We start from the raw sequence: 23,400 nt of genomic DNA, 5'->3' as shown, positions 1-23,400 counted from the left end.
GAGTAGGAAAAAGTGCATAATATTCCTTCCCACTATGTGTCACAATGGAGACTGTTTAGACTTGTTCTTTCCTAGACCTAGTTTGATGATTAGGGTTACCTATTGGTTGACTAGGTAACTGACCAGCCTCCCTCCTACTGATGGGTTGATCAAGTTGGGTTTCTAATTTGTTAATGGACTGAGAAGGAGAATGTAACAACTTAGTGTTTTGCTCTAGTCCACTAAGTGCCGTACCTTATCCTCAAATGATGAATTATGTGAGGGTTGTGGAGATGATGGTTGCTCATTCCTATAGGCATTTTGTTGCATATAAAATGGAGGTAGCCTATAAGGTATTTGATTAGAGGGATTGGTCATTGAGTTTCGCCATGAAAAATTTTGGGTGGTTTCGCCATCCTGGGTTGTAGGCATTGGAATATGGATCAATGTCCAATTTAGAGACTCCTTGGGCCAAATGTGCATGCTCCTTAACTAACTCAGGATATTGTGTAGCCAAACAGCAATCAGTGACATGATGGGATAGGCTAGAACATAAAGGACATGCTTCAATCTGATTAGGTGGAGAGAAACTTGTAGGAAGTGGGGATGGGGTTTGTTGTCCTAATGACAAGAGATAGTCCAATTTCTTTGATAGCAAGTCAACCTTAGTGGTCATCTCAATGGTAGGATTGATCTCATAGAGACCGCTCCTCTTTGCTTGCCCAATGGATAGAATTTCACTTCTAGCTGCTGAGGCATGATGTTGGGAGTTTTCACTAAGTATCTCAAAAAGTTCTCATGCTTTATTCTCATTCTTGTGCGTTAAAGTCCCACCACAAGAAGAATCAACTATTTGCCTATGTTGGTCTCTAAGGCCATTATAAAAGCATTGAACCAATTGCCATTTAGGAATAGCATGGTGGGGGCACTTTTTAAGTAATTCTTTTAGTCTTCCCCAAGCCTCATGATATTGTTCTCCTTCTTGTTGGAAGAAACTCGTTATCGCTCTGCTAATGCTATTGGTATGGCCAATGGGGAAGAACTTTTTAAAAAATTTCTGTTGCATTTCTGGCCAAATGGAAATTTTAACATTGTCCAAAAAATGAAGCCAATGCTTAGTTTTATCTTTAAGGGAGAATGGGAAAAGAAGTAACTTTAAAGCATCAACTGAGAGGTTTTCAATTTTAACCATGGAGGACAATTCTAAAAACTCATCAAAGTGCTTCTAAGGCTCTTCACTAGCAAGTCCATACAAAGATGTTAGCATTTGAATCACACTAGATTTGATCTCATATTGAGCTGCCTCTATGTCAGGCAACTTAATACAAGAAACCGGAGTATATGTCGTAGGATTGAAATGCTCACTCAAGGGCCTCATTGGAGGCTCATAGTTTGCCATGGTTCTTTGCCTTCTAAAGTTGGCCAAGATCTCTTCTAACTCTAAGTCAAGTGGAGTCAACTCAGGGTTTAGGGATTGACGACCATGCATACACACACAAAAAAAAAAGCTAAATAAACAAAATTAAAAGAAATAACTATAGCAAAAGAGAGAGTTTAGGACGTACCTGAAGTGCAATCTACTTGATTTTTCGAACAAAAATTACACATGTGGGATCGGAGGGATGGGGATTTTTAAAAATTAACCTAAACAACCCAATCTAATGCAAATATTACAATTGAAAAGTCCAAAATAAAATTATATCTAAGAAATAAAAGATAACAACCTAAACTAATTACCCAATCGCTACTCTTGCAGTTACTATAAAACAAAAGAAAAAGAGATTAGTTAAACAATAAAAAATATATATAGAAATTAAAAACACTAAAATTACTCTAAAAATTATGCTTAATTGACAAAAATCAATCCTAGAAACCGTGCTTTGGTTCCCCAGCAATGGCGCCAAAATTTGATCGTGTCACTAACCAATCAAAAATAAAATCCTATACTAATCTAACTAGCAGAAAGTACGGGGTCAAACTATGGGGAACTAAAATGCTAAGTTACTAAGATTGAATTCAACAAAACTAAATTTAAACTAAATATATTAATTAATGCAAAAACTTTAACTATGAATATGTGAAGATCTTTGAGATTTCGAGTTCCCAATGTTTTTTCCTAACCGATATAACTCTACACTTCAAAGCAAATTAAGGATGGTCTTCTTTTTCAGCAATGAGAGAGATGAGAGCCGCGATCGCTATCTTATCCTCTTCTCTGTGGCTGGCTTCTCTTTTATGTCTCCCATACACAATGAATCCCCTCACTTTACCCGTCGATTCAACCATTATTCATTCAGATTTTGGAAAAACTCAAAACTAAAAAATTGTCGTTCCATAGCATCTTGAATCACAGAAATCCGAGCTCATACGAGAGAGATATGCCCAAAATACTGAAGGTGGGTCTGTTTACACGATTTTCAAATTTATTACCAATTTTGTTCCTTAGACCTCCACCTGTTTCCAATTTGGCTAAGATCTCACTTTTCATGATTTCTTGAGCAGCAAGATTGAATGCCATGATTTAAAATCCACCAATATCTAATATATTTGCCAACTTTGCTTCACATTATCTCTAATAACTAAAATCACATTTTTCCTGAAAAATACACAAAAATACTCAATTAGCTCTCTTTTAATTAAATAAGTTTGGGAAATTAAATCAAATAAATAATGATAAATGCATGCTTATCATATGTGTGCATGGTATTAGTCTCCTACACATGTGATTAAGGAATGTCCTAATTATTCTTGAGGCCAACATGAAAATGCCAGTGCGATGTTTCTAAATCGTACAATAACAACCCTGGGTGGAGGAATCATCCTAACTTTTTATAGTCTCAAGAGCAAGACCAAAATGGACTAAGCAATTATTCCACACAAAATCAATTTGGTGCTCCTCAAAAACAAAGTGCATTATTTTCTCATTATCAAAATGCCCAGTTCCTTCAAGCCCCAAATTTTCAAAATGCCAATTTAGCTTGGTCAATCAGTCCATCTATTGTGCCTCATATGCTTCTTGTTGCACAAAATCAATCACCACCTAGTTTCAGTAGAGGTAATAATTCAAAGATTTCCCGTCTCTCTACCTTGGAGAAAAATATGAAATTACTCCTCCAACACTTTCATGACTTCTATGCATAATATGGAAAGAAAAATTTTCACTCTTGCAAGTGTTTGTTTGAGAGAGAAAAAGTTAAAATGCCTAGCCATCTTGAGTTAAATCTTAAGACTCAAATTTACTAAATCAAGTCAAAAAAGTTGAAACACCCCTTCTTCTTTAGAACCAATTAATTTTGTGTGTGCATTGAGAAGTGGAAAAGGGTATTTAACAAATGAGTCTCATATTAATGAAAAGAGCAAATTAGTGATCATTTGATGAGAAGAATGTTGAAGTGTTTCCTAATGAGGGTTTGTTTGAAGAACCCATAAAAATTGAGGATGAGCCAATTGCTTTAAAGGTACCTATGTTTGTTGAACCATTATCTGAAACCTTGAGAAAAGAACAAACTTCAAATGAGAGGTCTTATGTACCTAAAGCCCCTTTTCCTAGTTGATTAACAAATAATAAAAAGAATGCAAACGTCAACAAAATTCTAGAATTTTCAAAAATGTGAGTGTCAACATTCCACTTTTGGATGTTATTTTCAAGTCCCTTTTTATGTTAAGGTGCTTAAAGACTTTACTCAAAAGAGAACCACAAATTGTTCAAAATAAGCCTTTCTAACAAAAAATGTGAGTTCAATCCTCTCAAAACAAGTCCCAGTTAAGTATAGAGACCCAAGATGTCCAACAATTCCATGTGTTATTGGTGATTAAAAAAAAAAAAGAGCATGCTTTAATAGACTTATAAACAATTGGGTCTTGGGAAACTCAAACCAACCTCGTTTACTCTCAAGTTGGCTGATAGGTCTGTTAAAATAACCTATGGAATATTGAAGATGTGTTAATTCGAGTAGGAGAAGTTGTTTTTCCTGTTGATTTCATTGTCTTAGACACACACCCAATCACAAATCTTAAGGACCAAATTCCTGTGATATTTTAGAGATCGTTTTAAGCTACAAGTAATGCCCTTATTAATTGTCGAAATGGTCTTTTGAGGTTATCATTTGGGAATACATTTGTTGAGTTCAATGTCTTTAGGTTGAGGAAACAACCAAATTTTTTTGAATATGTTAATATGTTGCAAATAATTTTTGAGGATATTGATTTCTCCCTTGAAAAAGGTTTTAAGGATTCTTATTATTGTTTCCTTGATGGTTATTCTAGCTATAACCAAATCATTTTAGCACCAAAAGATCATGACAAAACCATATTCACATGCCCGTATGGAACATATGCCTATCAATGCATGCCCTTTGGGTTATGCAATGCTCCTGCCACATTCCAATGAAGCATGATGAGCGTATTCACAGATATGGTAGAGGATTATTTGGAAGTATTTATGGATGATTTTTCTATTCATGGGTCTACCTTCACTAATTGCCTTCACCATCTCCACTTAGTTCTTGAATGTAATAGAGCCAAAATTTTGGTTCTTAATTGGAGAAATGTCCCTTCATGGTGAAGAGTGGAATAGTCTTAGGTCATGTTTTTTCTAAAGAGGGAATTATGGTTGATCTTATCTCTAATTTACCCCCACCTAAGAGTGTTAAGAATATTAGATCATTTCTAGGCCCTGGTGGTTTTTACCGCTACTTTATAAACGACTTTAGCAAGATAGCTAGACAGTTAACTTCATTACTTGCTAAGATATCCCATTTCATTTCACCTTTGAGTGCTTATTAAGTTTTAAACTATTGAAAGAGAAGCTCTCCACCACTCTTATAATACAAACACCAAATTGGTTAGAACCCTTTGAGTTAATGTGTGATGCTTCTGACTAAGCTTTAGGAGCAGTTCTAGGTCAAAGGCTTAATAAGATGCCCATTGTGATTTCTTATGTAAGTTGAATCCTCAATGATGCACAACTCAACTAAACGACAACTACAAAAAAAATTTGGCTGTTGTGTTTGCATTAGATTCCACTCATATTTGATAGGTAGTCAACATGTCATTGTCAACATTGATCATTTAGCTATCAAATATTTGTTAAATAACAAGGATGTGAATCCCGACTCATTCGTTTGGTCTTGCTACTACAAGAGTTTGAATTAGAAATTTAGGTAAAAAAGGGAACTAAAAATTTAGTTGCTGACCATCTAACATGCCTTCCTAATTTTATAAAAGAAGAGAGTCCAATTCTAGAGACGTTTCCAGATGAGAAATTACTATCAGTGAATACATAACCTTGGTATGCAAATATTATAAATTATCTTGTGACTGGTAAAACCCCATCCCATTAGTCCACCCAAGACAAATATAGGTTCCATTTACAAGTGAAATATTTTTCCTAGGATGATCAATACTTGTTTAAATGGATCTAGATCAAATCATTAGGCGTTGCGTACCTAAGCATGAACAAATGTCAATTCTTTCATTTTTCCATGATCATGCTTGTGGGGGTCATTTAGGGCCTAGGAAAAATATAGAAAAAGTGCTTCAATGTGGGTTCTATTGGCCTACAATATTTAAGGATTCCTTCTCTTTTTGTAGAGCTTGCAAAGCTTGTCAATCCCTTCGACAGAATGACTAAAAGGAACATGATGCCCTTGAATTGGATTTAATTGTTAAAAAAAAATTTTTATGGGGTATTGATTTTATTGGATTATTCCCTAATTCCTGTGGGAATCTATATATTCAGTTGATTGTAGATTATGTGAGAAAATGAATAGAAGCTATAGCTTGTAAATCAAATGATCACAAAGTGGTGGTCAAGTACTTGAGGGACAATATCTTCTCTCATTTTGGCACTCCTTGTGCTATTATTAGTGATAGGGGCAGGCATTTCTATAATTGGCCTTGATGAAAAAACTTGGAATCACCCATAAACTTGCTAATGCATACCACCTACAAACAAGTGGTCCGGTAGAGGTTTCCAACAGGAAATTTTAGTAGGTTTTAGAAAAGACAGTTAACCCAACTCGTAAGGATTGGTCAAACCATTTGATTGATCATTATGGGCCCACATAACAACATTTGTGATGAAATTGGGTCAATTTGCATACCGTTTAGTGTATGGTAAGGCTTGTCACCAACCGGTCGAATTAAACCATCGGGCTTTCTTGGCAATCAAGAAGTTGAATTTTGATCTTGTCGATGTTGGTATCCACCGTTGCCTCCAACCATCTGAGTTGGAAGAACATAGAAATGAAGCCTATGAAAACTCAAAGATTTATAAGGCTAAAACTAAAACATTTCATGATAAAAATATTATTAGGACACCATTTTCTGTTGGTGACAAGGCTTTATTGTACAACACTAGGCTACATTTGTTCCTAGGAAAATTGCATACTAGATGGTGAGGTCCATTTATTATTCACCGTGTTTTCAATTGTGGTGCTGTAACAATAATTGATCCTCATTCCAACCAAATTTTCAAAGTGGATGGTCAATGTGTTAAAGCCTTTCCTTGAAATTCCAAATGTTGATAGTGTAGAGTTCATTGATCTCTATGAGCCTTTTTACAATGATGATTGAGATACTCCAAGGTGTGCCCTCCTTTGTCTTGTCCTTGTCCTTCTTTTCATGCATGCATTGAGGACATTGCATTAACTAAGTGTGGGGGGAACTAAAGTTTTGTTGTAGATTTTGATTTCTGCTTTTGATGAGTACATATACTCTTTCTATTGCTATGATGTGTGAAAAAGACAAATGAGACTAATTTTGGTACCCATTGAAAACATATAAAAACCCTATTGCGAGAAAGGTAACTTGTATGTATCTTGAGAGACTTCCCTTAGAAAAAATAAGGAGGCCCTTAAGGTGTTAGACAATTTATGTGTCTTATGGGTATTTTTCTTTGGTTAAGAGTTGAGACCAATTTTTGTATGACATGACACCAAAAAAAAAAAAAATTGTGAGTGTCATTATTGCTTTGGTAGAAATGTCCAGTCAAAATGCTCCAAAACCTTAGTCTTGGTCCCTTTACTCTATGAGTGGTTTTGCTTAAAGGAGAGGTGCACTTGAAAGATATAAGGTGAATCTTTTATTGAGATATGTGCTTGGACTCAAGAGTCAATATGGGGCAATAAAGTTCAAGTTGGGGGGGGGGGGTTCTTTAATCAGTTGTGAGGATAATTATCATAGCTATTGATTGTCTATGTTTGTTTATCTATTTTCATAATTAGAACTTACATTGTTGATTTTGAGCTGAATTGGAATTTTGGGAGCATATTCACTGCAAGCACCCATGAGACAAAACTCATCCTCTAAGGGTAACCTAGTGGTTTAAAGGTTTGTTGTACATTCTAAGTACAACCGTGATTTCTACAAAAGTGAGTTAAAATTTTATTTTCTTGCATTAGTTTCTTTCTTTCATTTCTTTGTTTCTTTATTTCGCTTGAGGATAAGCTTAGTTCTAGTGTGGGGGAATCTAATTAGCGCAATTATGTTTGAAATCTTAGAGCATAAATCATACTTTTGAACAAAAAAGGATTAATTTGGAGTATTTTAAACAAGTTACCTTGAATTTTTTTTTTTATTATTATTATTATTTTGTGTGTATTTGTTGGGTAAATCTATAAAAAGGGTGAATGTGGAGATAAAACACATAAAAATGAATAATTTGGAGGATGTTTAAAGGCCAAGATCAATATCTTCTTGTGGGTCCCAATTCAAAAGTCTGGATTAGAAGCTATGAAGCCATTTTCAGAAGGACAAAATAGGGTTTTCAGTTTAGTGTATATTTTTATTTTTTTATTTTCCGTTCCTAGTGTGTATTTCCTTTTTTTACTTAAGAATATTCTCTTTAATGTTTAGTCCACATTGGAAATGTGAAGCATTTTCCCTCGATGTTCATCCAATAAAAAGCCCAGCTCCACCCCCTCTAAACACTGAAAATTATTCAAGCTTTTCTTCTTTGATAGAATTCCCTAAGTTGACTCTTTAACAATAAAGGGGTGTCAGAGAAAAACCAACTAGCACAATCCCCCCGAGCCGGGCCTATATTTGAAGTTAGGTTTGGGCAGGCAACATAAAAATAGTATGGCTTCAAAAATGGGCTGAGGCCTTTCCGTTGTCTTTTGCTTGCCCAGTGGGCGGTTTGGCGGGCGCTGACGGTGCGGGCGGGCGGGGAAACCCGTTGGTTGGGCGGGCGCCGCGGCCCGCTGGGATGCTATGCTAGGCATTAGATAAAGGCTCCTACACTTGGGTTAAATCTGAAAGCCCCTTCCCGTGCCCAAAAATAAAAGTAAGAAAAAAAAAGGAGGGATGATGAAAATTGTTTCAATTGGCTTTATCCAAGTTTTGTTCTTTGTTTTGCAGCTTGAGAAGCCTTGGGAAGTATCAAAATGAAAAGGAAGTGAACGGTTTCATAGTGAAGAATTGTACTTTTGCTGGAACTAATAATGGCATTTGGATCAAAACATGGCCAGCATCAAAAGATAACAAAGTTTCTAATGTCGTTATATTTGAGGATCTTACCATGAAAAATGTGAGAAACCCCATCATCATCAACCAAGAATATTGTGATAATAACCAATGTGAATCTTCGGTAAGTTCAATAAGCCCAACGAGTAAAATAATGTGACATGAATAAAATACTACCCAATCTGATTATACAGACTCATGAACAATCTCTTTCCAAGCACAACTAGCACTTTGTTAGAATCACTCTCGTTTCATCAAGTTAATACATATGTGCTCCCCACCCAATTAGACTTCATGTGTAAGCACACCTTGGCTAGGTTGGCATAAGTATGTTTGGACAACCATCCCCTTTTGTGTTTGATAGAAGGGAGGTAGGTCGATCAGGTCATAGGAGAGGATCCTGATTGCTCTACCTTGTCTTTTTCACTTGAAGGCTGGTAATTATATATTGGTTTGGTAAACCTTGTCTCTAAGATTACTAATGGTATTATTAACTTTACCCTATGCACAGCCTTTACGTGTGAAGCTCACAGACATTAATTTCAAGAACATCAAGGATACATCTGCCACCAAGGAAGTAACTACCCTCATATGCAGTGATGCTGTACCATGCGAAGGAGTAGAGCTCGTTGATATTAATTTGAAATCATGTGATCGTGACAGCACCTCTGTTTATAAGAATGCAGAAGGGGTTGCTTCTGGTGTTCAAATGCCAAGTATGTTTTTTTTAGTCCATTCAATTGTGATTCTCCTCCACCTGTGTACTTGGTTTCTTGTGTATTGCTTTTAAAGAGTGACTCCTCAAGTTGGAATATCAGGTTGTGCTTGGTTCAAGTACATCAACAAAGTAGGGACTATGGAAGGAGAAAAGCATCTAAGACCTTCTTCATTTAAACATAACTACCTACTAGTATTAGTACTTTCCTTTGACTCGATTCAATATTCAATATAATGAAATTTAATTTTCTTACTAAATATTCAATCTTTGATGGTCAATTTGTCTAGTTGCAATGAAATTGAAGGAAGGGAAGGGAAAATTTCATACTTAAAAAACGACTTTTCTAATAATTTGTAATCATTCCTCTAAGGTACAATATAACTAACTTCGAATCCTTTAGAATTTGATTATTAGATTTCATTTTACTCTGTATCCGATCCACTTCGATTTCAAGAAGTGAATCATACTAACATACTACTTTTTATACAAGCATGAACTCAAGGAGGATGGTAACATTTTTAATCCTAGAATACCCTCAATTGCTTGCCAAAAGGGTTTGATTACTTATGTCTAAAATTGTTATTCTACATTCTCATTAATTAGTCTTTTATTCTATATTAATATTAATTGCAATTAATACTCTCCATTAAAACCCAAATTAAAGTCTCCTTGATATTCTTGCATAGATCCCCACGGTCTCAAATCCCATTAAAGAATTAAACCTATTATAAACAACCCTCACCCCCTCCCCCCATCAACCCCAAAAAAGGAAAGCATCACTATGGCATTACCAATATATCATATCGTTTATTTATGGAAAAGGGAAAAGAAAAATATATTCATTTGCAAATTAGTATTATTTGAAGTTAATCATCTCCACTAAAGCCCAACTACTTGTTATTCATGCCTACAACCCAACCATCTCAGTACTCATAAGAATTGCATATACTACAATAACCTTCATAAAGAAAATTATGCGAAAATGCCACTACCAAATAAAACCAAGTGATCAGCACAACTATAAATTTTAAAAAACCAACAAATACTCACTTGCTCGCTTCATTTACGAGCCCAAGGAGTACCACACATGCAGCCCCCCCATATTTGATTCACGTAGACTTATATGGTCCTATGAAGATAGAGGTTATTGGAGGTGAAAGGTACTTCATGCTTTTCATTGATGAACGCACAAGAGATATTTTGGTATCATTTCTAAAAGAAAAGACACAAGCACTAGACTGCTTTATAGATTTCAAGAAAAGAGTTGAAAATGAAACAGGGAAGACTATAAAATGCCTAAAGTCATATTAAAGTAAGGAATATACATGGAGAAAAGTTTCAAAATTTGTAGTGAATATGGCATAGAGATCCAACATTCAGCTACTAGAACTCCACAACAAAATGGAGTGGTAGAAAGAAAGAACTAAATTGTTCAAGAGATGGCAAGAAGAATGCTCCCTAAACACAATGTATCAAAAAGGTTTTGGAGAGAAGGAGTCTACAATTTACTTCACATCTTAAATAAAGTGCATGATGAAATCAAATGAAAAAAAAAATTCTCTATGAAACGTGGCACAGAAGAAAGCCAACTGTGAAGTATTTTAGAGTGTTTGGATCCAAATCAAGAGAGAGAATAAAATTTTGGAAAGTTTATGAAAGGCTAATGAAGATATCTTTTTGGGTACTCTTCTAAGAGCAAGGCATACAAATGCTTCAACAAAGGACTTGGAAATGTTGTAGAAAGCTCAGATTTGGCGATAGATGAAAATCTACCTCAGCCCAAACTTATTGTGGCTGAGGATCCTATATTTGACAATGTTGAAGATAATGAAGACTTTCAAAATGAGACACCACATGTATTAGAGTCTGATAAACATGAGTTTGATGTAGAACCAGAAAGAGATGGCAGATTCAAGGGTAACAAATGTAGAAAAGTGTATCATCCTAATCAAATCGTTGGCACTCTATTAGATAAAGGGATACAAAGGAGACTACTTTCTCACTAGTATCTCAAGAAGAGCTCAAGTCAGTCCATGAAGCTTGCAAAGATGAAAATTGAGTGAAAGCAATGAATGAGGAGCTTGACCAAATAGAAAAGAACACTTCGGAATTAGTTCCTAGACTAGCTGATAAGAATGTTATTGGCACCAAGTGGGTATCTAGGAACAAGATGAGTGAAGAAGGTCAACTTGTTAGAAACAAGGCTAGATTGGTGTGAGAGGGATATGCTTAATTGGAAGGGATAGATTTTGATGAAACCTTTGGCAGGCTTTAAGGGGTTCAAAGTTTATCAAATGGACATTAAATCAACATTTCTAGATGGTGATTTAGCATAAGAAATCTATATTGAGCAGCTGGATGGATTTAATAGATGATGATCCAAATATAATATGCAAGCTCAAGAAAGCATTATATAGTTTGAAGCAAGCTCCAAGAGCTTGGTATTCAAGACTTGATAATTACCTGTTATAGTTGGGTTTAAGGAAAGGAACAATGGACAGAAACTTCTATGTCATGGTTGTTCATGCTTGTAGAGTTATTCAACTTTTGGGGTTTACAAGTAAATCAAATGGAGAGTGGCATATTCATATCCCAAGTGAAGTATGTCAAGGAAATGTTAAAGAAATTCATGATGAAAGATTGCAAACTAGTGGGAACACCTAGAATGGGTGGATGCAAGTTGAGCTCATGTGATAAGTCCCCTTCAGTTGATTAAACTTAATATATATTTGTGATTGGGAGTCATTTATACCTAACAGCATCAAGACCAAACATTTACAAGCATTGTGTCCAATAAAAAGATTTCAAGCAAACCCAAAGAAGACTCATCAACTAATAGTGAAAACAATTTTCAGGTATTTAAAAGGTCTATGGAAGACTTCACACTCACAGCCTTCTTAGACGCAGATTGGGCTGGCAGCATTGATGATAGAAAGAGCACTAGTGGAGGTGCATTCTACTTGGGAATAAGTTTGGTTGTTTGTCATAGCAAGAAGCAAGATTGTATATCTTTTCCTACATCAGAAGTTGAGTACATAGAAATTGTAACTAGCTGCACTCAGGTGATTTGGATGAAGGGGCATATTTATGATTTTGGCATCCAATCTAATGAATAGAAATTGTAACTAGCTGCACTCAAGTGATTTGGATGAAGGGACATATTTCTGATTTTGGCATCCAATCTAATGAACTAGTTGTCATCAAGTGTGAGAACAAGAATGCTATCAATATCTACAAGAATCCTATGCAACATTCTAGGACCAAACATGTTAATACAAGATATCACTTCTTGAAAGAAAATGTGATGGAAGGTGAAGTGAGCTTAGAATTTTTTCCTACGGAAGATCAAGTGGCTGATATTTTCACAAAATCACTATCCAAAGACAACTTTGAGAAGTTAAGAGTAAAGCTTGGAGTGGTCGCTCCAAATGGAGCAAGTGAGAGAGTACATAGGACATCATCTCTCCTACGATAAGAAGATGTGGTGGGCACTTCTATAGTAGAGTCTATGTAGAGGGAGCAAATGCCCACTTTGTACTTGTTGTCAAAGGAGGAAAGAAAGAAGAAAAGGAGCTTGAGTTGCAACAATTTCAAAGGGAGAGATTGTTGATCCATTGGCAGAGATTGCAAGTGTTGTTATTGTTGGCAACTAATATGCAGTATTTAATAACAATGTATGGCTTGTACCGAAGTAAAGGTCCCATTGAATATTTTGGGTGTTTACTATTCTTTTAGAAGGTTATTAGCATTACTACAATGGTTTTGAGTGCTTATGAGAGGATTTAAGAGTTCTAAGTAAAGTAAAGATTCCTTAGGATACTGGATTTCACTAGTCATTGTGCAAAGGTCATCTTATATGAGATTTTGGGTGGCCATTAAGTTGTTTTCTGGGTTCAACTACAACTAAAAAAATGTAGTTTGTGAATTCTTCTTTCTAGTGCACTTTTCAGATTGTGATTCCAATATTAAATGAAGAAGCTATGGTGTTTCTTCTGAGGGTGTGATATGGAAGCAAATCTAAATAGTGTGGAGATCAAAGAGAAATTGCTCTATGTGATGCTATTTTTCATCAGGGATTAAATGTAATTTTGAAGAGTCTTAGGGGTTTTTTTTTTTTTTTTTGAAAGAAGAATTACATTTCATGGAGGAATGTGTGATTATGAAAGCTTGAGTGGTGCAAATCCAACAGTTATGAGAAGGCCAAGTATAAAGATTTGATTTTAAGGGCCAAGACAGATGTGCTTCGAATTTTAATAATTAAGATGGTAAAGATTCTATCACGTGGATTTTGGTTAGTCAGGGGCATGTATAAATGATGCACTACAAAGCATGATGGCCAAAATGATCCAATGTGTCTCAAGTTAAAGATGGAATTAGAAAGTATTCTATTTGAAATAATCTTGTGAAGGGTGCTATAATCTTACATTACTTAATGGATCAGACAGCGCAGATGTGACCTGCTACTTTAAAGTGATTATCCAACGGTTTTGAGGTTAGATTCTATTTGGAATGCATCTAGAGGCTGTAATCGGACGGTCCCTATATGTTCATGCTCTTTCTCTGCAAAAGCTAGAATTTGGGAGAAACAAAAGATGATTTTTGGGGTTTTTGACTTGTTGAGACCAAGAAAAACAAGGACGAAAAGCCAAGAAATAAGATTGGTATGGAAAAGAGCTCAAAGGCATACTTTGATGAAAATGTTGAAGAAAGTAAATGAGTTTCCTATGTAACCTCCTTCATTTGAATATTTTTAACTTTCAAGTAGTTACTTGTTTGGTATGATTTGTTTGAGATTGTAGCCTCATTTTCTTGTAGGTGCAAGAGTTCATACTGGAAATGGGTACTCTATGTATTGAGTGTGCGGAGAGTGGTGATTTATGATCATTGTATTAATCAAAATTTAGTTGGAGAGTATTGAGTAAATACGAAGCCCTATTTTGGGGCATTACTCCGTGGATGTAAGCAGTTTGGTTGAACCACATAAATTTGGTGTCTTGTATAGCTAGTTTATTTTTTTGTATCAGATATATTGGAGTGTTTCAATTGCAGAGTGGTGGGATACCATTTGATAGACCCAGCTACATTGTGGTGTGTGGTGGACATGTCTGTGTATGTTGATAAATACAGGATTGTCATCAATCTTGTCTTGAGATTAAAGATGTGCCCCCATATTGAAGAGAATTTCACAACCCCTGGCTGGTGTCAACTTGAGAATAAAACAATATACCCGATTTGATAAGTACAAGTGACAGCTGAACATATTTTCCTACACTGCCAATTCAGAAAACTCGCCGAAAATTCGGCGAAAAATGGCTGAAGTTGTTTAAATTCGGCGATATCACAACAAATTATTCCAAATAACTAGAATATGCTTCCTAGATTTACTGAAACCGCTTCTTCTCTTCTCCGACAACCATTAGATTTTTAGTCCATCCATCTGATGCCATTTTCTTAACTCCAAAGCACAAAACAAGAAAGGAAAAAAAATAATAATAAAAGCTCAATATGCTTCGAAGATAAGCAGAAGAGAAAGAGGAAGAGCAGGCTTTCGATATGCACTGCAAACTTCAGAGTTCAGAGAAGGAGGCATCCCTATAGATCCCAACAATCTCTTCCAGTGATAGCAGGACTTCTAGTGATTTGACCACAAAACAAAGTGATGGTGGTGAAGAGCAAGATAGAGAAATCAAACGAAGACACAACAACGCTTTCTTCCTATAAATCTCTAAAAAAATTGCAAGTTTGCAACACATAAATGAAGGGAAGGAGAGATCATTTATGAGTTAAATCCACTATTGGGAGTAGCAGGTGGTAGCCATGCCCTGAACCCAGAGAGACGTGCTCTACAAAGTCAAGTATTCCTCACTCAATTTACTTTGGTGGTGGCCATCACACTCTTTATGAGAAGTCGAGCCTAGTTATGGCGGTTTTCTTTGGGGCCTGAGAATCTGACAGCATTGAGTGGTTTCCAATTTTCCATCAACATTTCAAAATTTGAAAACCCTACAAGCTTTCGTCTGAAATGTCAGTGAAATTCGTCAATTCGTCAGGTTCGCCAAAGAGAGAACCATTGAATTTTGCCAAAGTTTCACACCTTGGGTATTGAAATAGAAAGTATTGTATTAAATGAATATTTTGTAACTGTGTACAAGTATTTATAAAAGTATTATATACCCTACCTATACACGTGTCTCTATATCCCCCCTCAAACTAGGCCAAGGTAGGAGACCTAGTTTGGCACATATAGAAAAAAATTCACAACGAGGTAGAGGTTTGGTAAAAAATCAGCCAACTGATGATTAGAAGATACAAAACGAGTGACCAAATGAACGAGTGCCACCTTCTCCCAAACAAAATGATAATCTATCCCAATGTGTTTTGTACGAGCATGAAACACCGGTTAACTGTCATATGAAGTGCACTAAGATTGTCACAATATAGAATAGCTGGAGCTGATTGTGGGATACCAATATCTCGTAACAAGAAACTGAGCCAAGTTAATTCCGCTGTGGTAGACACCATAGCCCTATATTCTGCCTCCGTGCTAGATCTAGCGACAGTCGGTTGCTTCTTGGCACTCCAAGAGATACAATTGGTTCCCAAAAATGTACAAAAGCCCATGGTAGACCGTCTGGTGGTTGGACAGCCGGCCCAATCCGCATCCGAAAAGCCATATAATTGAAAAGAACTATTCTGATGAATATGAAGCCCATGATCTAAACTACCCTTAACATAGCGAAGGATACGCTTTAGAAGCATAAAGTCATCCATTGTGGGCTTGTGCATGGCCTGACAGACAGTATTAACTGAATAGGAGAGATCCGGTCTAGTCATGGTGAGGTATTGTAACCCACCTACTAAGCTTCTAAAATGATGCACATCAGAATGCAAGGCTCCAACAGCAATTTGGGAAAACCGAGTTACCATTGGTGTTGGCATTGGTTTGGCATCTTCCAAATGGGCTTTTTTAAGAAGATCATATGCATATTTCTTCTGAGACAGAAAAAGCCCAGAATTGGTAGAAGAGACTTCTATGCCCAAGAAATAGTGCAAAGACCCCAAATCTTTGATGGCAAAAGGAGCACCAAGCTTGCTAATAAAGTCCATGAGAAAGGAATAGTCATTCCCAGTCAAAACTATATCATCGACATATAAAAGAAGAAGTAGAATTCAACTATTGTCCCGATAAATAAACAATGAGCTGTCAAAAGCACAACATAGAAAGCCAAACTCTAACAAGAAAGTGCTAAAACTGTCAAACCAAGCCCGTAGAGCTTGTCGAAGTCCATAGAGTGACCGGTGTAATTTGCATACAGCAGTGGGCTTGTGTGGGTTAGTAAAACCAGGGGGTTGAGTCATATAGACTGGTGTCTTTAGCAAACCATGTAAAAAAGCGTTTTTAACGTCTAATTGCCGAATAGACCATCGCAACATAGTAGCAATACTAAGCACAAGCCAAATTGAACCTGGTTTAATAACGAGACTAAATGTCTCATAGAAATTTATTCCTTCCTGTTGGGTAAAGCCTCGTGCAACAAGACGAGCTTTAAGTCTCTCAAGTGAACCATCCGCTTTGAGTTTAGTCTTAAAAATCCATTTGCAACTAATCACATTCATATCAACAGTTCTAGGCACTAAAGTCCATGTATTATTTTGATCCAAAGCAGTCATTTCTTCTTGCATAGCAGAAAACCAACTTGGATTTGCCAAAGCCTCTTTCATAGACCGAGGTTCACATGGAACAGTAGAAACATGAAGTATATACCGTGGATTGGGCTTAACAACTCCAACTCTAGACCATGTAACCATTTTATGAGTGTTACAAGAGATGGGCTGAACATTTTGAGTGGGTTGAGTAGCAGAACAAACAACAGAAGACCCATGTAAAATAATTTCAGAATGCAAAACATCATTCAATTCAGTAGAACAATTATGCCCAGCAGAGTCTAACATGTTTCCCTCAACTTGACTTGCTGAATTATGACCTATACTCTTGTCTCCAGGATCAACTTGAACAACTTGGTCACCACTACTATCAAACCATGGTTTAAGTAGTCTAGAACTAGTAGAATCTTGCTGCTCATTAACGAGCTCAACAGAAGCAAAATTTTTCTTCCCATTAACTAACTCAACAGAAACAGAATTTTTCTGCACATTAACTAACTCAACAGAAGCATCCTCAACAGAATCAGAATTTTTCTGCCCATTAATCAGCTCAACAGAATCAGAATTTTTCCTCCCATTAACCAACTCAAGAGAAGTAGAATTTTTCTTCCCATTAACTAACTCAACAAAAGCATCGTCAACAAAATCAAAATTTTTCTGCCCATTAACTAGCTCAACAGAATCAGAATCTTTTCTCCCATTAACTAACTCAACGAGCACGCAACAAACAAATTTCGCCCATAACTAGCTCAATGTCTTTTCTCCCATTAACTAACTCAACAGAAGCATCTTTATATGCAGCCTAGCCATCAAAATTACTAACTTGCACTGTTGGAGAAGAGACAGCAATACTAGTTGTAGTAGACTTGAATGGAAAGAGAGATTCATCAAAAATTACACTTCTTGAAACATATATTTTACGAAAAGCACGATGATAGCACCTATAACCTTTGTGCTTATCACTATAACCCATAAACCACATTGCAAAGATCTGGGTTCAAACTTGTTAGTAGTATAAGGCCTCAAATAGGGAAAGCATGCTGTACCAAAAACTCTTAATGAAGAATATGCTGGATCTTGACCAAACAGTAACTGTAAAGGTGTTTGCATATTAAGTACACTAGAAGGCAACCGATTAATCAAGAAAACCGCTGTAAGAAATGCCTCAACCCAGAAACATAATGGAACAGCCGCATGATATAACATTGCAAGACCTAGTTCAACTAAATGTCGATGTTTTCTTTCCACAATACTATTCTAGGTAGGAGTCCCTCTACAAGAAATATGATGAACTATACCATTATCACCAGAGATTGTTGAAAAACACCCAACCTGAACTCACCACCTCCATCAGATTGAAACACCTTAATATGAGCATCAAACTGGTTCTCAACCATGGCTTTAAAATGAAGAAAACAAGTATAAAATTATGATTTCCTTCGAAGAGGATACAACCAAGTGTAACGAGAGAAATCATCTACAAACAATGCATAGTATTGAAACTTCTAAACACTAGAAACTGGTGATTTCCCCCACAAGTCACAATGAATCCTATCAAGAGGTTTTACAGATCTAGTAAAAGAACTAACAAAAGGTAATTGTGCACTTTTACTCATTTGGCAACTATCACAGATATGTTTTGATTTACAGGTTACAGTAATAAGGCCCTTGGACTTCAAAAAATCAGTGATACGGGGATATGGATGCCCCAACCTTTGATGCCAGAGGTCTTCAGAAACAGAAGAGAAATGAGTGGAAAACAAAGCCGTAGAACCTGAGACAACACCAACATCATCAAAAACATAGAGACCATCACTCTTACTCCCCAATGCCAATGTCTCCTGAGTTTGAGCATCCTTGACAGAGAACCAAGAATTAGTAAATTCTACTACACAACCAAGATCCGAAGTTAATTTGGAAACAGAGACCAAATTCTTCTTTATATCGGGAACAACCAAAACATCTTGTTAGAGGCAAAACCGAATCATTAACAACCAGAATACCAGAACCCTTATGAGTGATTGGAAGAGAAGAGCCATTACCTACCATTAACCCAGAAGAGCCTTTGAAAGAAACTAGACGAGAGAGCTTACCTGGATCTGAGGTAACATGATCTGTTGCTCCTGAATCAGGAATCCAACGATTATCTTGATAATTTGTTAACTGAACAGCGACTAAGGCCTTTGGTATAGAACTAGCCTGATATGAATGATCAAACCGAAACCAACATTTGAGAGCATTGTGCCCAATTTTCTTGCAAACTTGGCACCTTAGAACATGATTAGGTACAGAAACATGAGTTTCTTTCTTAGAAACACTTGATTTTGTTATCGGAGAAAATCTGCGATTCTGCGAGGAGAAAGAGTTACCACCGATTGAACGGCCTCCACGGCCAAAACGGCCTCCTCCTCTGTATCGAAAAACCCCATGACCATCATCTTGCCGCACAATCTGGGCAGTGAAAGCAAGAGTCGAACCAGGGGCTTCACCAAGAATACCCTTACTTCGCAAATCGTGGCTTTGAAGTAGAGGAACAATCTCATAATAAGAAGGTACAAGGGGTTTCAGCATCGTTGTAGCAAACGACTCATAAGAAGGCCCCAAATTAGTTAGTAACAAGAAAACTTTTCGTTGATCAGGCACTGGTTTGTGAATCCCGGCTAACTGATCGCAAAGAGTCTTGAATTTAATCAAGAAATCAGCAAGAGATTGCGAGTCGTTCTTGCACAAGAAATGGAGACGAGAAAGAATCTCAAACTCTCTAGCCTCAAAAACTTGAGAGAAAGCATCTGCTAGAGTTTTCCAGAGATTGAAAGAAGAAGACGCACCCACAGCCAATCCAAGAACACCGTCAGCTAAGGTCCCTGTGATCCAAGGCTTTACAAGCCTATCAGTACGAATCCAGGCTTGATAAGAGGGATTGACGTATTCTTCACCAACATCGTTCAATAGCAGACGAGCAGGGGCTGAAACCGCTCCAATGATGAACCCATCAAGATCTTGGCTCTCGATTAGAGTACGGATCTGAGTATCCCAAAGGAGATAATTCTCTGAGCTTAACCTAATTGTTACAAAATTTGTAACATTTAGATTACAAGGGTAAGGAAACGAAACAGAGGAAGACGAACCAGCCATGTCCAAGAGAAAGAAAGAGAAAAGCTGCTGTTTCAAGAGAAAGAAGTTGTTTCTAGAAGCTGTTTCAAGAGAAAGAAGTTGTTTCTAGAAGCTGTTTCAAGAGAAGTCTACGCTCAGAGGGATGATACCATATTGAAATAGAAAGTGATACGGAAAGATGAGCACCAAACGGGTATAACCCGAAGTCTGTATATTATCAGATTGGTCGGGTTTTACCCGGTCTTATGAATTGACCCGAACTGGTCATCTCACCAGTTCTTGGGTCAGCAGACTACACCCGAATGGGGCTCCACATCCAATCGGGATTTGACCGACCCTGTTGGTTAATACGTACATCACGCTACACAAATAAGGCAGTCACTCTTTTTCAAGAAAGTCAACTCAAACGGCTACCTCGTTGGAACCAATAACGGAAGGGCATAATCCTAAGGGATTCGACGGTTCCTGTCAGACGGAAATTACCAAATACACGTAAGGTAAGTTAATCACTATAAGATAGGGGACGCATCTCCTTGGTAAGTAATTCAGGACACACTAAGCCTATTCTTGTGTAGTTTTTGCACGAGACCTCTCGCCCTTCGTTATCTGACTTCATCATCAGAGGCGGCTGCCCGGCACACAAGCCAGCCCGCATCTAACCTTTTTTGCAGGACCCATCGTCCCGAATACGAGATGAGGCTCAGTCGGATCCGGAAGCATAATTGATCCGCATCAGTTTTGCGCCGTCTGTGGGAACGACAAAGCTTGGAAGCCATGGTGCGACTAGCCAACGGACGTTCCCGACAAGAAAGTACTGGGGATGATCGAGTAATTCCCGAAGAAATGGTTGATCTGTCAATCCACGAAGAACAAGAGGGACTTCCGGACAACCTGGTTCTGGAAGATCCTAATGAAGAAGGAACATCGTGAGCTCCTCGGGACCAAGCCATTATGGCAGATATGGACGAGATACGAAAAGGCATGCTCGAAATGCAGGGGGTATTACGAGGTTTGGTGCATCAAATTGGGGTCGAACAAGGACCCAGGCGTAATACACATCGGGAAGGCTAATGAGAGCCTTCGGGACGTACGAGACCCGACATCCAAGGCGTATCCCAAGAGTAAAAAATACTCGGGAACAAAGGGAAATACATCCCGATCGTAGCAAGCGCCAAACCACACCCAATGGGATAAGGATCAGTGCTTTAGAGCGCATTTCGTTGCCGCCTAAAACAGGATCCTTGCCCCCTAGGAGCCGTCGGGAGGAGATCGAGGAGATTGTGGATAAAGAAGAGGAAGGGGAAAGCCAACCCCGACCTTCAAAGTCGAGAATTTCGACATCTCGGGCGCCATCCCAAAGGAAGGAAGCTACGACTCCTCGTTCGAAGGGGGAACGTGTCGAATCTGATGAGGACGGCGCAAGCCAGAACCGGCTACGAAGGCGAGTAGCAGAGGTCGAACGAAAGTTGGAGGATCAAGATCGTGACGAAGATCTTGATGTGGTAGACCGGGAGCCGTTCTCGGACGAGATCATGAACATGCCTCTCCCTAGAAATTTTATCATGCCAACCTTCACCCCTTTTGAAGGGAAAACAAATCCAAAGGAGCATATCAGTTACTTCAAATCAGTAATGACCGTACTAGGTCGGGAGGATGAATTGCTCGCGTAACGTTTCCGGTCACTCAAGGGCCCAGCCATTAAATGGTTCAGCGTCTACGACCGCATCAATAAATAATTTCCGGGAGTTGGCCCGGAATTCATAGCCCAATTCCGCAGCGGGATCGGGAGTAAAAAGACATCCGATAGTCTCTTTGGCATACGACAAGGACGGAATGAGTCTATTCGGGATTATCTGAAAAGATTCGACGAGGTTGCCATCGAGATCGAGGAGCTTGATGATCAAGTAGCGTACAGTGCGCTTTGGAGTGGCATCACGCACCAAAGACTTCGGAAGTCCTGTAACGACAAGCCAAGAACGTACGGGATGCTGTTACGCAGGTGTCGGAAGCAAGCCAGTGTCTATGAAGTGATAAACGCCCGAGTCAAAGCAGATCAGGACAGAAGGTCTGATCGGGATGTAGATAAAGCCTCCCTGAGTGAAAGGAATCCAAGATCAAAAAGTAAATGGAAGCGTGACCAAGAGAGAGTAAGTTATACTCCTCTTAACGCAAAGCCATCAGAAATCTTGATGAATATTCGGGATAAAAATTCATTAAAATGGCTCGGGAAGCTACGAGCACCACCAGAGGATTGGGATATGACAAAATACTGCCGATTCCATCAAGATTACGGCCACCACACGGACGGGTGCCGAAGTCTGAAGTTTGAAATTGAGAAACTGATCCAACAAGGTAAGCTGGGTCAGTATGTAAAACATTCAGGAAAAACCCGGACACACTCACCTGAATCAAAAAAGAGAGGCCGATCCCCAAGTCCGAAGGAGGTTGCCAAAAAAGCGGACAAGGGAAAAGAAAAGGTGGATCAGGAAGAAACGCCTGTGTACGTGATTATGGGGGGACCAACTGTGGAATCAATCAGAAAAGCAAAGCAAAAGGCTCGGTTCGTAGGGGCTATTCATTTGCCTAAGAAAAGGCAAAATCCGGCATGTCCCGAACCAATAACTTTTACGGACGTAGACTTAGATAATGTTATATCGCCACATGATGACGCGATTATCATCAAAGTCAAAATAGCAAATCGGGAAGTTCACCAAGTTTTGGTGGACACAGGGTCCTCTGTTGATCTAATCTCGTACGACGCCTTCAAAAGATTAAAGTTGGCCGATGATCTGCTGACACCGTCGTCAACACCACTATATGGTTTCGCAGGATCTTCCACAGTGGCAGAGGGAACGATCCATCTGGATCTCAAAGTCAAGAAGTCACCCCGAGATACATTGGTTCGGGTAAATTTCATGGTGGTAAGGGAGCTGTCGGCATACAATGTCATTCTGGGACGACCGACACTAAATGCACTTGAAGCAGTCGTGTCTCCCAGACATATGAAGTTAAAGTTCCCGACCGAGTCAGGAGTCGGGAATGTTGTTCAGACCAATCGCTTCCCGCCAGTGCTACACAAGTTACTTGAAGGAAAAACGTAAGCCCGAGAACTCGGGAACTGCCATGAACGTTGAGGTGCGGGACGATCGCGATGAGGAAAGCATGCAACGGGTAGAGCCCGTAGAAAAGTTGGAAAGGATACAGCTGAGTCAATCTCTTCCCGACCGAGGAACATTTATCGGCTCCGAGCAACCAGAGGATTTCAAGGAAGAGCTTACTCGGTTCTTGTGCGACAATGCAGATATCTTCGCATGGTCGGCAAATGACATGCCCGAGATAGACAGGCGAGTAGCAGAGCACAAACTCTGGATACAGAAGGATGCTACCCTGGTCATCCAAAGATGAAGGAATTTTGCAATAGAAAAACATGAAGCAGTCAGGGTCGAGGTGGAAAAATT

At 38.2% G+C, this 23,400-nt stretch overlaps 1 protein-coding gene and 1 non-coding gene across 2 annotated transcripts; both read left to right on the top strand.

Annotated features, from left to right (window-relative positions):
- The first annotated feature begins 890 nt into the window (after nt 1-890).
- On the top strand, nt 891-997 carry LOC148999371 (small nucleolar RNA R71). Its single transcript, XR_016170960.1, has one exon. It is a non-coding gene; the product is annotated as a small nucleolar RNA R71 (small nucleolar RNA).
- A 20,930-nt stretch (nt 998-21,927) lies between these two features.
- Nucleotides 21,928-23,043, top strand: LOC148999370 (uncharacterized). Its single transcript, XM_089141191.1, has one exon. The coding sequence runs from the start codon at nt 21,928-21,930 to the stop codon at nt 23,041-23,043; it is 1,116 nt and encodes a 371-aa protein (XP_088997317.1).
- The last annotated feature ends 357 nt before the right edge of the window (nt 23,044-23,400 follow it).

Source organism: Hakea prostrata, unplaced genomic scaffold (assembly GCF_041222555.1).
Source record: "Hakea prostrata isolate BN-2017 unplaced genomic scaffold, UWA_Hpros_2 contig_12, whole genome shotgun sequence".
NCBI lineage: Eukaryota > Viridiplantae > Streptophyta > Magnoliopsida > Proteales > Proteaceae > Hakea > Hakea prostrata.
Note: the sequence above shows the minus strand (reverse complement) of the source record. Positions and strands in the feature narration are given on the sequence as shown.